The 14,685-nt window shown below is 35.0% G+C and overlaps 1 protein-coding gene across 4 annotated transcripts in view; it reads right to left on the minus strand.

The window, feature by feature from the left end:
* Positions 1–14,685, minus strand: part of LOC149570898 (uncharacterized) — a 387,041-nt gene that overhangs the window by 88,848 nt on the left and 283,508 nt on the right. For 3 of the 4 annotated variants that reach the window (XM_089812456.1, XM_089812457.1, XM_089812454.1), the window contains exons 9-11: positions 2,470–2,536; positions 1,993–2,071; positions 1,763–1,857 (exon numbers count right to left, since the gene is read on the minus strand). In XM_089812456.1, coding sequence (XP_089668582.1) covers positions 1,763–1,857; positions 1,993–2,071; positions 2,470–2,536 — 241 coding nt within the window. The remainder of the gene's footprint in view (positions 1–1,762; positions 1,858–1,992; positions 2,072–2,469; positions 2,537–14,685) is intronic. The other variant, XM_089812455.1, reaches the window with a different exon arrangement.

A 14,685-nucleotide genomic window follows, 5' to 3' on the forward strand; every position in this document is an offset into this window, starting at 1 on the left:
CCAAAAAAAAGTTTGATTCCAACCTGTTTTGGGTAATCACAGCAAAAAATTTTGAAGTATCAAGCTACCAAGATCCTTATTCTCAAAGCTGTTTTGTCACAAAATTTACCAATTTTCACCATTGTAATCTTGACATCAAAGGGTGGATCCAAAATAGAAGGTTGGGGCAGTAATGCCCAAAAAAGGTCCAATCCTGACCTGTTTTGGGAAATCTCAGTCAAAAAACTCAATCGGCCCGACCCAAAGTTTCATTCCTTCAAGGCATTTTCTCACCAAATTTGCTAAGTTTTCACAATTCCAAGATGACATCAAAAATTGGAGCCAAAATACAGGTCGGAAATCTCAGAATTTTGGGCAATCTCACCACTTCAGTCAAAATTTCCAAGTGCAAAAACTCTCCAAAATTACATTCTTTCAAGTGACTTTTCATCAAATTTGCTAAGTTTTACATAGATTCCAAAGGTGTTAAAGATTTAAGAAAAAATGGAATGGGCAGAAAATAGCCATGTTTGGGCATAAGTGCCCAAAGAGGATCCGATTCCGACCCTACTTCGGCAATCCACCCAACATCCAAAATTCTTAGTGTTGAACCTTCCAAATTGCCCTCCTTTCACATTACAATGCTCAAAATCCTTAAGTTCTTCACCAAGTTATGCTTTAAAGGTTTGACTAAAGGGGTGGAATTTTGGCTATGTTGGCAAATAATGCTCAAAGAGGGTCGGATTCTGACCCTACTTGGGTATTTTGCTTGCAAGCTAACTCCATGATTCAACACTTGATCATTTATAACATTTAAGTATAAATTGCATTTATTTCCTTTCTCATACTTCAAGATATATTTGTAATAGGTTCCAGCTTCATAGGAGTTATAATAAAGATTCTAAACTTTGGGGGTTTTTAAAGCCAAATTTCAAGATTTGGCATGCCTTCAGCAATATTACTTCCCTCAATCTTTATTGACTTTCTAAGCTTGAATCAAAGATGGAACAAGGATTCCCTAAAGGTTTTAACTCATTTCATCTCAAATCCCTTGGTTTTAATTCTATATTCCTGACAGACTTAACTCAATTCTTGTTCACACCCCAGACAAACATTACTTCGCAGCAAGAAAAAATTGCACAAACTCACTTCCCAGACTAGGAGACTTCAAAATTGTTGCCAACTAAAACCACCTAAGACATCTACTACTGCCGCTAAAGCAAAAAGAGGGTGTCTATTTGCAATGGGCTAATGGTGTGAAAACCTCACAACAGTGTGCTGCTGCTTAGAACAGCAAGAGTAACCTTTATTGTTAGAATAAACGTTGAATATTGATTTGTCATTTCAAGTCTTAAATATGGTGCAACAAAATTGATACAAAATCATCACACCATTATCCAATCACTTAAGACAGCAATGCCTTTGAACAATATGCATACAAACTGTCTGACAAATTGCTTATTAGTAAACTTACATAAGAGAGTGAAAGTATAGCATAGAATTTTGGCTTGGGTTTCCACAGTTGTCACCTCCGATTCTTGTAAAGTGTTGGATATATTATCAGCATTTGACTCTTAAGTATCTCTCTTCTACTATGAATTGTAAATATTAATATTGATGTGCAGAAACAAACGATTCAATGATGAAGGAATTTCAAATTGGCAAATGCAAAGCTCTCAGTGCATTCTCTTCTTCCTGTTTATAGATTGTCTTGCATTTTGACATTAATGCATATAATTAACAATTTAATATACCAGAATCTAGAGGATATATGCAAACTTACAAACAAATATATTGCAGCGAAGAGAAAGCCTGCTGAACCCGATGTGAAACACATGTAGCTGAATGTATACAGGGGCTTGTTTAAAGGCATTCCTGCTAATTAAAAAACATAAATATCAACTTCCTCATCAATCTAACTGAAATACGTCAAGTATTACCTCAATGCAGCTTCATTTTTAATACTTTCATTTGTGTGTGCTGGTATTATACTTTTAATTGTCAGGAGCTTACCCAGCATCTCTAGAAATATTCCAATAAATAGAAGTACAAAGGAGGAGATTATCCAAAGATAATGTCTCTCCCACTGGCCCTGTGAATAACCAGGAAAAAAAAAAGTCTAAGATACCATACTGCATAGAATATGTACTCTCGGCAATCTGCTGATAACTTGTTATTTTAAACCCAGAAACAAACGAGGGTTTCATTTCCATATAGAAAAGGGTACATGCCAAAGAAAGACTTAAGCTGTAGAAAAAAACTTTAAAAAATCTGTAACATTAGATACCCCTGAACTCATAATAACTTCTGCACAATGTTGAGAATCATTCTAGTAAAAACTGTCTAGAAAAACCACAAAAGCTCTTTGGAATTCAATCCGAATAAGTTTCATGAATACATAACAAATATCCAGTTTACAAGTGCCATATGAAAAATGCTAATAGGAGTGGTTTTCTTCATAAAATGCACAAAGAAACCTTCTTATCATACCTTAAAATTCACCAGGATATGCCCAAAATGCAGTCCAATAAAACATGTTACTGAAGCCATAATTGAGCTGCAGTTGGAGAAAAACACAAAGATGCACAAATTAACTTTGCAACTCGTCAATATAAGTGACCCAAAAATAAAATTAAACAAATGATTAAACTATTCTTCTATAAAATATCTTTGTAATGCTCCTAGATAGTGAACATATTACATTTTCCTTGTTATCTCAGATCACTAATTTCATTGAGTTGTTCCATTAGTAATGTTCTTCGTTTAATACAAACTTTTTTGTCCTTTGTATTTTAAATTAATAAATCAAATGTCGAAAAAATATCAACAAATAATAAGTAATTAAAAATTTGATAAATTAGACAACATAAAAAATAATATTAACTGAATAAATATTAGTAAAACATAACATTTTACTAATATGGTTAAAAATAAATATTAATTTTCCTATCCTATCAATAGTTTTTACCATTAATAAACAACAATATTAAGACATGTCTAAGGTTTGGGCAACACTTGGCTATTTTAACTTAGACATGGTGAAGATTTGGAAACAAATTAAAAATCTTTCCTTGGTAAGATATGCATTTTCTTTTGCTGTTTAAACCTTGCCACACTTGGAAACTAATGTTATACCCCCGCGGGTATGAAAGAGATGAAGTATTTTTTTTATGAAAATAAGAGGCAAAAGTCTTCAATTTTGGCGGTGAGGATGTAGGGTATTTCGAAACATAAAGCATTTCATTTTTCTTCATTTGCAATTTGGAGAAGAAGTTGGTCTGCTACAGCCATGGAAGAAAAAATGAGGGTTTTGTGGAAGAAAAATGGACTTCTAGGATCTTGCTGCATCATTTTGGTATTTCCTCCTGTAGATTATCAACTTGGTAAACACAGCTTGGTCTCTTCCTCACAAAATCTGAGATTTTTTACATAAAAAATGAAGGAAATTTTGAACTTTCAGCTACAACCATTAAGTTATTTCACTATCAGGAAACTATAATGTTATTATCTTGTCATTTTTCCTCAGATCTGTGATCTTTGTATGTGAGATCATTTTGCAGGTTGTCATTTTTCTTCTTAATAATGGCTTTTGGATGCTGGCAAAGATTGCAGAATTTGGCTTTACGCTTGCCATTTCATTTGCTTGAAACTCTTTCAACAAATCCATTTTGTGCATATCTGGTAATCATTGTTGTCATCTGCTTGACCTTAGTCCAAATTCCCTGACCTAACTCAACCCCTCTGACCTCTACAGAAATAGAGGCATCTTTAAATATGGTTACTCTTGCTGGTCTAGGTTGAAGCGCTACCGGGTAAAAACATGGCATCCAGCATAAGCTTCTTTTGAACCATCAGTTAGTAGCATTAAAATCTCTTATATTTTGTATTCTCTCTCACAACAACTGGATCCAAACTTAGTATTTCAGAAACATGCTCAGTAATGGTTTCAGCAATGAAAGATCCTTGTACATCTCCAAGGCCCTCATTGCAGATTTGCTAGGTAGATTTGTTCTACACACTTCATAGTCAAATGAAAGAGCCCCTCGTATTTTCTTCATTGATGATTGTATGTCCAGCACTAATGAATAAATCTACATGTAAAGTTGTAATTGATCCATCCATCTTTTAACCCCAACTGTACAGTTTGCCTTGATAGGGTGTTATCCACCTGTTATGATCATGTCTGTTTCAAGGAATCCGTAATGCTTTGAATCTTGAAGATTTTGTTATTTACAAGTGCTCTCAAATGACTTCTTCTCTGGATGCAAATTTGATAATCATATGGCCTTTTCAGTGTTTTGTAGGGATGACACACTGCCCTCCTCAAAACCGGCATCAACATATTCTTTTCCATCTTCCCTCATGGTAGATGCCATCTTTGACATGATTTGGATGATCTGAGCAGTCTTCTTGATGTAATTCACCATCTTCTAACTTATATGGAGTATTTAATCCAGCCTCCATTAGTCAATCAAATGAAAAATGTAGTGCCTACCCCTAGTTTACTTTCAGTTATTATTGCCGAACTCTTTTAGGCCAGTTTATGTTTATGCTTGATGATTAATAACATTATTTTCCAAATTATTGGATATTGTTTTCATACTCAGTTGATTATATGATGAGACTACTTTGGCACTAGTGACTTCATGTATGCATGATTATACTTTGATGATGATTATTTACAGTGATCCTGGTTATTTAATGATGTTAGTTAGATGGATTATTTATATGTGTTTTCTATGGATACTTACCCCATACTACATGTGTATGGTGTGCGTGTATGTTTTCTTTATGTGTGATGTTTCTGATGTGGTTAAGGAAGGGAGTCGTAGTCACCTGTTAGTCAGGATCTACACGATGCACCACTTCCTGCCATTGCCTGTTTAGTTTAGAATATATGTGTTTGTACATACGTGGATTTTATGCAGATTGCAGGACTTCCTTGAATTGTTAGGATGAGCGTACCCTATCACAATATCTCAATGGTAAGAGGGGAGATAAATTCTTGAGTTCAAATCCTGACCTTAAAACCAATTGTCCTAGAAATTAGGACAAGTATCTGAGATGATTACACTTTTGAATTCGTCATATGACGTAAGTTCGTGATTACAACCCTTGAGTTTGATCTTGTATGTTGTATTTTATGATGGGTTTTCATATTTCATTTTGTGGGTCTATAGTGATTTTTCTGTTAATTAAGTCAAACTAAAAGAATATCTAATGATTTAATTTAAATGAAAATTATTAAGATAATTTCATTATTTAATTATATTTAATTAATTGAGAAATTAATAACTAAAATAATTAAATTTAAAGAGAAATTTATAGTTCTAATTTTAGAGCATAATAACATTTATTTAATTTAATAATAATATATTTAGGAGATCATTTTAAAATAAATGCTAAATATTATTATTACTTAAGTCAAAAAATGCTTCGAAAATTAATTAAAGAGAGAAAGAGAAATGAATTTAATAAAGATATTTTAAATTGCTAAAAGTGTGCATGATATTCAAAAAGTGATAAAATATTAAAAAGATTGTGATCAATGAGTTCCCTCGGGTGATTGCACAACCAGTGCCCCAAATTTAGGGGAGAACTCCTTATCAGAGATTGGGAGTTCATTTCGCAACGATGGGGGATTTTGGAGAAGGATTTTCAGAGGAATGAGGATTCTCTCAGATTCTTCGTGCAGTTGCATATTAGCATCAGATTCAGGTAGAATCTAGTGTTTTATTCACACAATGAATTATGTTCTTCGAAATACATGTCTACATCGTGTTTGTTAGATCTATTTTCAGAGTTTCTTTTAAGATGAATCTTCCGTTGTGAATTTTATTGATATTTATATCGAATTTTGTCTGTATTATGAGAATTGAGACATTAGAAAACCCTTGTTCTGTAAATTAAAAAGTTAGTATTTTAATCGGGAAGGGTTTTGAAAAGAAATTGAAATTGTAGAATATAAAATTGACGTGTTTATTGGGTTTTCACTATCAAAGTATGTTCATAATTTTCGTAAAATATATATATATAAACAGATTATGAAAAATGTTGTTTCATTTTATTAAAACAAATTACAATTATTTTTAAACAAAATATAGAAGGATTTTTTTTTTTTATAAAAATCATCAAATAAAATAAGGTGGGGGCGAGGCCACCAAACCCCACACCCCACCCCTCCCCATAACTATTGAAGGCTGCGCGCGACAGGCCTTACTGCTGCTTGCAATAGCAGTAATGCTTGCGGGCGTAGGATCTCACAAGCCGACGGGCCTTTAAATACATTGTTTGTTTTTAATTAAAGTTTTTATTAAAAATTTCTATTATATTTAATTTTATAATATTTAAAATTTTAAGTTATTTAAAATTTAATTTAATTTAAATTTGTTTATTAATAATATATTTTATAATTAGTTTTATTTTAATTACTAATGTTGGTGTAAATAAGTATTTACTATTTACACTTAAGTTTACTTAGGTTAATGCTTTAGCATATTAGTTGTCATGTAGACAACACAGTAGTTTGCACTCCAATTGAGCACATGTTGTCTACTACATCTCTTTATGAGATACACCTTTGCATTCTTATCTTCTTATTGTTGCACATACATTTATGCACAATGGAGGACAATTCACTCTTGGTGGATGAGCTTAGTTGTTATGCTCATCTCTTGTATGACTCCTAGACATATCAATTGCCTTTATATACAAGGCACTTCTATGGTGTATTTATCTGATATCCATTATCATTTTGATCACTACTTGTCTTTTTTGTGCTATCTATTGAGCTTCTTGATCTTGGAGTTGAATTATTGGCTTAGGCAAATTCTTATATGGTATTAGAGCTATATCAATTTTTTACATGGTGTCAGAGCCATAGGAGTTTCATTGCATAGCCATTGGAGAGTTTTTTCTTTTGCAGGTCAAGATTGGAGCTTTGGTGCAAATCGAATGTTGGTATCACATTTAGAAGGTCAAAAAAATCCAAATTAACTTTTGTTTCATCAAAATCAAACATCTAAAGTGAAATCTAGAGTCATTTGATTTTTGGAGGTCCGACGACAATGATTCAGGAAAAATAATTACAAAGGTGATTTTCAAACAAAAATATCTCCCTCATTCGGACTTCTTTTTTGGAACAATTTTTTTTTGGTTTGGGGTAGAATTTCATGATCTACACATTGGTGCAAGTCGTTTGTGATCTTTGCTCCTGAATTTTTCTAAAAATTACCAATCTTGATTATTACAACTTTAGAGGCTTTGTTCGGGCTCATATGGACACATATCGAGGTGCTATTTTTTTTGAAAGTGCATAATTTTTGTCAACTTTTCAGATCTAGTATCAATTTGGAGTAATTTTGAGTGGACATAGTACTTTCAACATTTGATCATTTTTGGCCTATTTTAGCACTTGTAATTAATTAGATCCTTGAGAGGTCTTGTGTCTTATCTCGTTGAGTCATATATAGCTTCATATTTTCAGTTGTAAATATGAAAAATCAGAGATCCACTTTGGCCCAAAATTGGAAAGTGGAAATTGTAAACAGACTATATATAAAGTGCCAAAAGCATCACTTTTGGGGGGGTGTCTTGTGTTTTTCTGTCTCTCTCTTTTGTGCTCTTTTAATTTTTGCATCGTGGGTTCACTTAAAACTTCACTTTTAACTTCACACAATTATACTACATGAAAAGATATTGTATGGAGTAGACTAATGGAAAAAGATTTAAATCAATATGTCGATGGTACAATTGTAAAATCCACTGACACTAATGCACAAGTTGATTGGCAAATTAAAGACAACCAGGCTTTAGGAATTATTGGGAGTTCTATTCATAGAGATCTTTTATTCCACATTTCCAACTTTAAGGATGCTAAGGGTGCTTGGGACAAACTTGAAGGGTCGTATGGTAAGGTGGATTAGGAAAAGGAATTCCAAATTGAGGATGATCTACTTCTCTTGGATCTTAAGAATTTTGACACAATTCACGACTATTTCAATAAAGCCAATGAGTTGAGAGCACTATTTAAGGATTGTGGTAATCCCATGAATGATGATAGATTGATTCATCACATCTTAAAAAGGCTACCTTTAGAGTATGCATCTTTTGTTTCAAGTTACAACACTCACAAGTTGACCATGGGAAGTGTCTTCACTAAGCCTTCATTTGATGCATTTGCAGAAATATTGATGTTGGAACAATCCAAGTTGATAGATATGGGAATTCTCAAGTCATCAAAGTCTAAAGAATTGGTTGCTAGTAATGAGAACCAAACAAATCAAGGCAGTAAAAGTTTCGCCAACAACAAAAAAAAGCATTGGAAGCCAAAATCACAATCAAAGACAACAATTTTCCTCCTCACAAGGCAAGTCTTCTTCCAAAAAGAACAGAAACAACAACAAGAAGGATAAACTATTTTGTGCATATTACAAGAATACCAAATCATGATGAGCATCATTGCAAGACTAAGAGAATAGATGAGTTAGAAAACTTACTTAGGAAGAACAAAATCAATGTTCCATATACTTCCAAGGATTTAAATCCATCCACTTCAAAGGGAAAAGGGCAATCACTTATGGCAAGTTCAAGTTCTTCAAGGGAATGGATTCTTGACTCGAGTGCCTCACATCATATCGGTTCTTCAAAAGGACAATTTTCTTCATTGGTGCAATCTAAGGTACCTCACATCTTTGTAGGGAATGATACACAAATGGAAGTTGAAGGGAAAGGACAAGTTGAGATGGAAAATCAAGAGCTCAAATATGTTCTCTATGTTCCTAACCTTAGCACTAATCTCCTTTCAATTTACCAAATCACTCACTGTAGAGGTGGAAATAAAGCTGAGTTCCTTCCTGATTCAGTAATAGTGCGAAATCTTAAGGATGATTCATTGGTTGTAGTGGGTAAAGTTAATCATGACACAAGGCTTTGTGCCTAAGTCTCCTTCACATGACTACTTGATAGACATTTTAGGTTTTCTTGTGGTGTCCTACATAGTAGATTTGGGAGACATTATTGATGATATAGATCTTCTATTTGATGAAGAAGATCCTTCTTCAATTGTTGCAAGAGAACACTCTAACCCTCTTGTCCATTCTCTACATGATCAATCTTACAAGGTTGAAATGATTGTGGATCCTTATGTACAACAATTGCAAGAGGTCTCTTTATCATTCGAGAAGACAGTTGGTCCTTTCCGATATGGTCTACATCCATTCTTGCTAGATCCGAACTTGTTCTTTTCTATAATGTTGGAAGGGGTGACCGTCAATATCGACACAAGGACAGTTGATCAGTTTTCTAAGACACCATTCATCTTGAGGATTTTTTCTACACATTGGGGAAGCATCCCATTTGTACCTATAGCATTGTTTCTTCCTGAGGAGAGGAATATTATTCAACAGTCATGGATCAGCTTCTACATTCATCTTGGAGCAGCTATCACTGATGGGCATTTTGTATTGAGGGGGGACTACCTTGTCTCCTTTCTTCTTCTTCTACTTCTTCTCTCTTATGAGGGGGACCTTTTCCTCTTCTGGGATTTTTTTCTTCTCATACTTCTCTATTGTACATACATGAAGTATGTTGCAATGGGGGGTCTCAATTACTCCATCCATCCATGCATCTTGTTTTTCCATCTCTCTTCTTGGAGGAGGGTGTTTCCCATGAGGTTTTCTCTTTTTCTCCAATTTATGAGAGCTTGCATGCTTTTTGCATTTTGTACATGGGTACCTAACATGGCCTAGTAGCTGGGACCCATCATGAATTTTTATCTAGCTTTCGTGAGCTTAAGTGCATTCCCCTAAGTTGCTCTTAAGGGGGGGTGTTGGTGTAAATAAGTATTTACTATTTACACTTTACTTAAATTTACTTAGGTTAATGCTTTAACATATTAGTTGTCATGTAGACACCTAAGAGTTTGCATATTCATATGAGTTCTCATGTACACAACACAGTAGTTTGCACTCCAATCGAGCACATGCTGTTTACTACATCTCTTTACGAAATACACCTATGCATTCTTATCCTCTCATTGTTGTACATACATTCATGCACAATGGAGGATAATCCACTCTTTGGACATGTGCTTAGTTGTTATGCTTATCTCTTGTATGACTCCTAGACATATCAGTTGCCTTTATATACAAGACACTTCTATGGTGGATTTATCTGATATCCATTATCATTTTGATCACTACTTGTCTCTCTTGTGCTATTTACTGAGCCTCTTGATCTTGGCATTGAATTATTGCCTTAGGCAAATTCTTACATGGTATCAAAGCTATACCAAATTCTTACAAGTAACAATATTATTGATTGTTAAGGTATTTAATAAGTTATTAACAATTTTAAGTTAATTAGTTTGTTAATAGGAAAAATAATCTTTTATTTATAACATTTATTTTATTTTTTAAAAAGGGTTAAATAGTTATGAGTTAATTATTTAGTAACTATTATTTTTAAATCAAAAATCTTTATGAAGATGTTGGTTTTGTGAGTTTATGGTAATGATGTATTCATATTTAAATGTGATAATGAGTTAAGTTATATGGGGAATATAGTAAACTTTATCAGACCAAAAACGTACAACAAAATGGAAAGTCAAACCTTACTGTAAACTTAGACTGCGTGTCTTCAAAATCAAACAAAACTATGAATTGCACTGTTTGTTGAGTGTTTTCTTGTATGTCAGAATTGGGGTTGACTAAAGTGTTGACTAGTCTTAGGATGTTTACTAGAGGTCGGGAAGTATTGTTTTAGTGATTATATATGATGTTATGTTTTGACTTATGTGTACCTTCTTGGATCAGTCCTGTTAGGATGATCATATTTGTTGTTAGAATCTGAAAAGATTAATAACCCAGAAAACTAGTGCAAAGAGTAAATATCCAAACTATGAATGCAAATGATACAAAATCAAAATAGCATCATAGAGTTAGTTTCCAAGAGAGTAATGCAAATGCTTGAAGCAAAATAGCATTAAGAGGATGCAAAAATAAGAGATGCAAATACAAGCCAGGTAGCATGCTTATATAGGCTAGGAAGAGGGAGGAGGTGGCAACACCAACCAATGAGGAGCAACCATCTATCAGACTAAAGATAGAAAAGTATCTTCCCAAGATAGCTAATGGATGCTCACATGTAGGAAGGTGACACCTCACAACCATTCACCTAATAAGACATGCTTTATTAACCTAAGCGAGATTATTAAAAGTGTAGGAAAAACCTAGCAAAATAGGAAAAATAAAAAACTACACTAACACCCCCCCATAAGCGAAGCTTAGGTGGATGTAGAAATGGGTCCCGGCAAGTCAAGCCTGATGAGGTACCCATGTACATAAAATTCCCCCAAAAGAGAGAGAAAAGAGACTCCCCAAAGAAAATTAGGACTCCAAGTGAGAGGAAGAGGCCCCCCCAAAAGATGTAGCATCCTACACCTCCAGCAAAGCTTGCAAATTTTGTCCGGTAGATCCACTTACATCGAACAATTTTTCTTCCCTTAGAAAAAGGGACAAGATCCCAAGTGTGGTTCCTCATCAAGGAACTATACTCTTCCTGCATAGCTATATCCCACTCAAAAATACCAGAAGCCTCATGAAAGGACTGTGGATTTGAGGCAGTAGCAATGAAGATATGTAGAGCATCCTGGAATTGTGAATGAGTCTGCTTGGTGTCTGATGGATCCCCAACCCAATCACCTGCAAACTGCAAGGTCTGTCTAGCCCAAAGTGGACCAGAAGATGGAGAATCTAGAGGAGAATCATCAACCTGTGAATGATGACTAGGAGAGGAAGGAGGTGAGTCCTCTGAGTCACTCTCTGCATCAAAAGTGGAGGTAGAAGACTGCTCAAGTGAATCTGACCCATTAGAAGATCTATCATGTATTCCAAGTGACTCCAATGTCAAAGTAGAAGGCAACCCTATGACCATGCTCTGCTGGTTAAGCTGATGCAAGTAGTGGAAGTTAAGATGGCCAAACTGCTCATGCCATAATCTGCTCACATCATTAGAGTGAGTGAGAAAAATAGTCAAAGGAGGATCAGGAACAAGGTGAGAAAACATATAGAGTCTTGACTGATGATCTGCTCTCCCAACTGCAATTGTAGAATCATTGTGCAACTCACGTATCTCCACTGAATCAGGAGTGAACTCAACCCGCTTGCCTAAACCTGTGTGAGTGATCTGGTGTACCGATAGGAGATTAGTTGACAATGAGGGTACATAAGGAACATCATGGAATGTGCCATCCCCCACATCAACAGACCTTCTCCCACACACCTCAATAGGAGTGTTGTCACCCATCAACATAGAAGGCATAGTACATTGCTCCAAGGATGCAATTTCTTCCTTAGATGAAGCCATGTGGTGTGAAGCACCTGAATCAAGAACCCAAGTGGATGGTGAGGAAGCAACTGCAAAAAGGGCCTTGCCCTTTCCTCTCCCTTTGCTGTTTTCTTTTTCTTTGTTAGACCCTTCATTAGAACTTTGTTTGATAGACTCAGGAACACTGATATTATTCTTCTCAAGAATGTATGTCAAGTGATCAAGTTGTTTCTGCAAACATTTATGTTCATCATGACCAGGTCTTTTACAATAGGCACATTTGACCTTTTCTTTCCTAGGCTTATCACCCTTGGAAGATGGTGTATCAATAGTTGCTTTTGAAGAAATCGGCATCTGATCCTTCTTCTCCTCGCTATTCTTTTGTTTCTTGTCCTTACTATTGTTGTTACTACTTTGTCCTTGTTGTTCTTTTGTGCCTTGGTTAGCAGCCAAGGCATGTGACTTAAAGGACTTAAGAATGCCCATCTGGATTAGCTTGTCCTGTTCTCGAGTGAGATTGACAGCAAAATCATCTAAAGATGGCATGGTGAATTGAGTACGAAGTGCACCCTTAGTAGCATAGAAGGTAGAAACAAACACAGAATATTCTGAACTTAGCTTAGAGAGAATACTAAGAATCAGTTGTTCATCTTTCTTTTCAATTCCACATTGTTTTAACTGCAGCCTTAGTGATTTCAATTTGGTGAAGAAATCTTGGATTGTGTTGAAATTTCCTGGACTCAAACTAATTAATTCATTTTCCAACATATGACCCCTCATTGAATCTTGTGTGCCAAATAGTGTCTCTAGCTTTGTCCATACTTCATTTGGTGTATCCAAAGACTCAATGTGAAATAACAAGTCAGGAGAAACAGACAAACACAATGTTCCATATGCCTCATCACATTTGTTAAACCACTTAGGCTTGTCTTCATCTTTAGTAGGTTCAGTTTCAAGTCCCATAGTTATCCTATTTAATCCAGCTTTCTTTAAGTGAATTGTCATGCGTGATTTCCACTCAAAGTAATTGTATGGAGTTAGGATGGGCATATTTTTTTGATCCATGATGAAGAAATGCAGAGAAGAAATGCTAAAAAGAAGAGAACCCAGCCACGATAATGCCCCCCCCTCTTTACTCAATCAAAGAACCCCCCCTCAAAGAAATATGATTTGGCACTTTATTTTAGTGCATTTACAACTACCACTAGAAAGAGATACTTAGTGGTCTTGATTTTAATGCATTACAAACCCTCATGAAGAGCATATGCTAGAAGTGAAACTTGGGCACAATAATCAAGGAAACAAATAGCACCAATGTGATCTACTCGAAAAATCATGCACTTTCAAAAAAAGAATCACCTCGATATGAGGTCGTATGAGAAAGTTATGATCCTCCGAAGTTTCCAAAACGAGAACTGTGCACAGTCACGGCTGAGAATCTGCAATTTTTGAAGAATTCATATATGAAAATCAAAAAACAACTCCACTAGTGGATAGAGCACAAAAAAATAGCCAAGTTCATAACAAGAATCATCAAAATCGGAGTTCGTATGAGCAAGAACGAAACATTTGAAAACTGCATTTAAATCTGCGGCTGCCAACGGAGAGGGGTATGACTGTAGCTTTGCATGCTCGATCCTGAAAAATATACAGCTTGCATGCAAAATCTAAAAGATACCCAGATGGTTTTTCGGGGCTGCAAACAAAACCCAGAAAGCGTTTTTCTTGCTGATGAACAGAAGATGTTGTTGTAGTGTAAATCAGACGCCTTTAACAGTAAAAAACGGCTCCAAAAATCAGAAAACGACCCCAGCAACCAAAATTTGACATGCAAATGCTGGATCAGCTTCTTAAGTCCATCAATGGCATGCTGGAACCTGCAAAACTGATTAAAAACTCCAAATATGCAAGTTGGTTGTCAGATTTGAGATTGAAACCCCAGAAAAAAATTGTTTTTGTCAAAACTTTTCTGATTCTCAGGATCATCCAAAGATGCAAGAGAAGAGCATACTTCGTTTTTCAAAAAACTACAATAAAGTTTATTTGCCCCCTCCCGAATCTCTCAAATAAGGAAACTAAAATCTACTCTTGCACATAGAAAAGCTCTGATACCATGTTAGAATCTGAAAAGATTAATAACCCAGAAAACTAGTGCAAAGAGTAAATATCTAAACTATGAATGCAAATGATACAAAATCAAAATAGCATCATAGAGTTAGTTTCCAAGAGAGTAATGCAAATGCTTGAAGCAAAATAGCATTAAGAAGATGCAAAAATAAGAGATGCAAATACAAGCCAGGTAGCATGCTTAAATAGGCTAGGAAGAGGGAGGAGGTGGCAACACCAACCAATGAGGAGCAACCATCTATCAGACTAAAG

The sequence above is a fragment of the Cupressus sempervirens genome, chromosome 2 (genome assembly GCF_028749045.1).
Source record: "Cupressus sempervirens isolate cs-2001-9-10 chromosome 2, ASM2874904v1, whole genome shotgun sequence".
In the NCBI taxonomy this organism is placed as follows: Eukaryota; Viridiplantae; Streptophyta; class Pinopsida; order Cupressales; family Cupressaceae; genus Cupressus; species Cupressus sempervirens.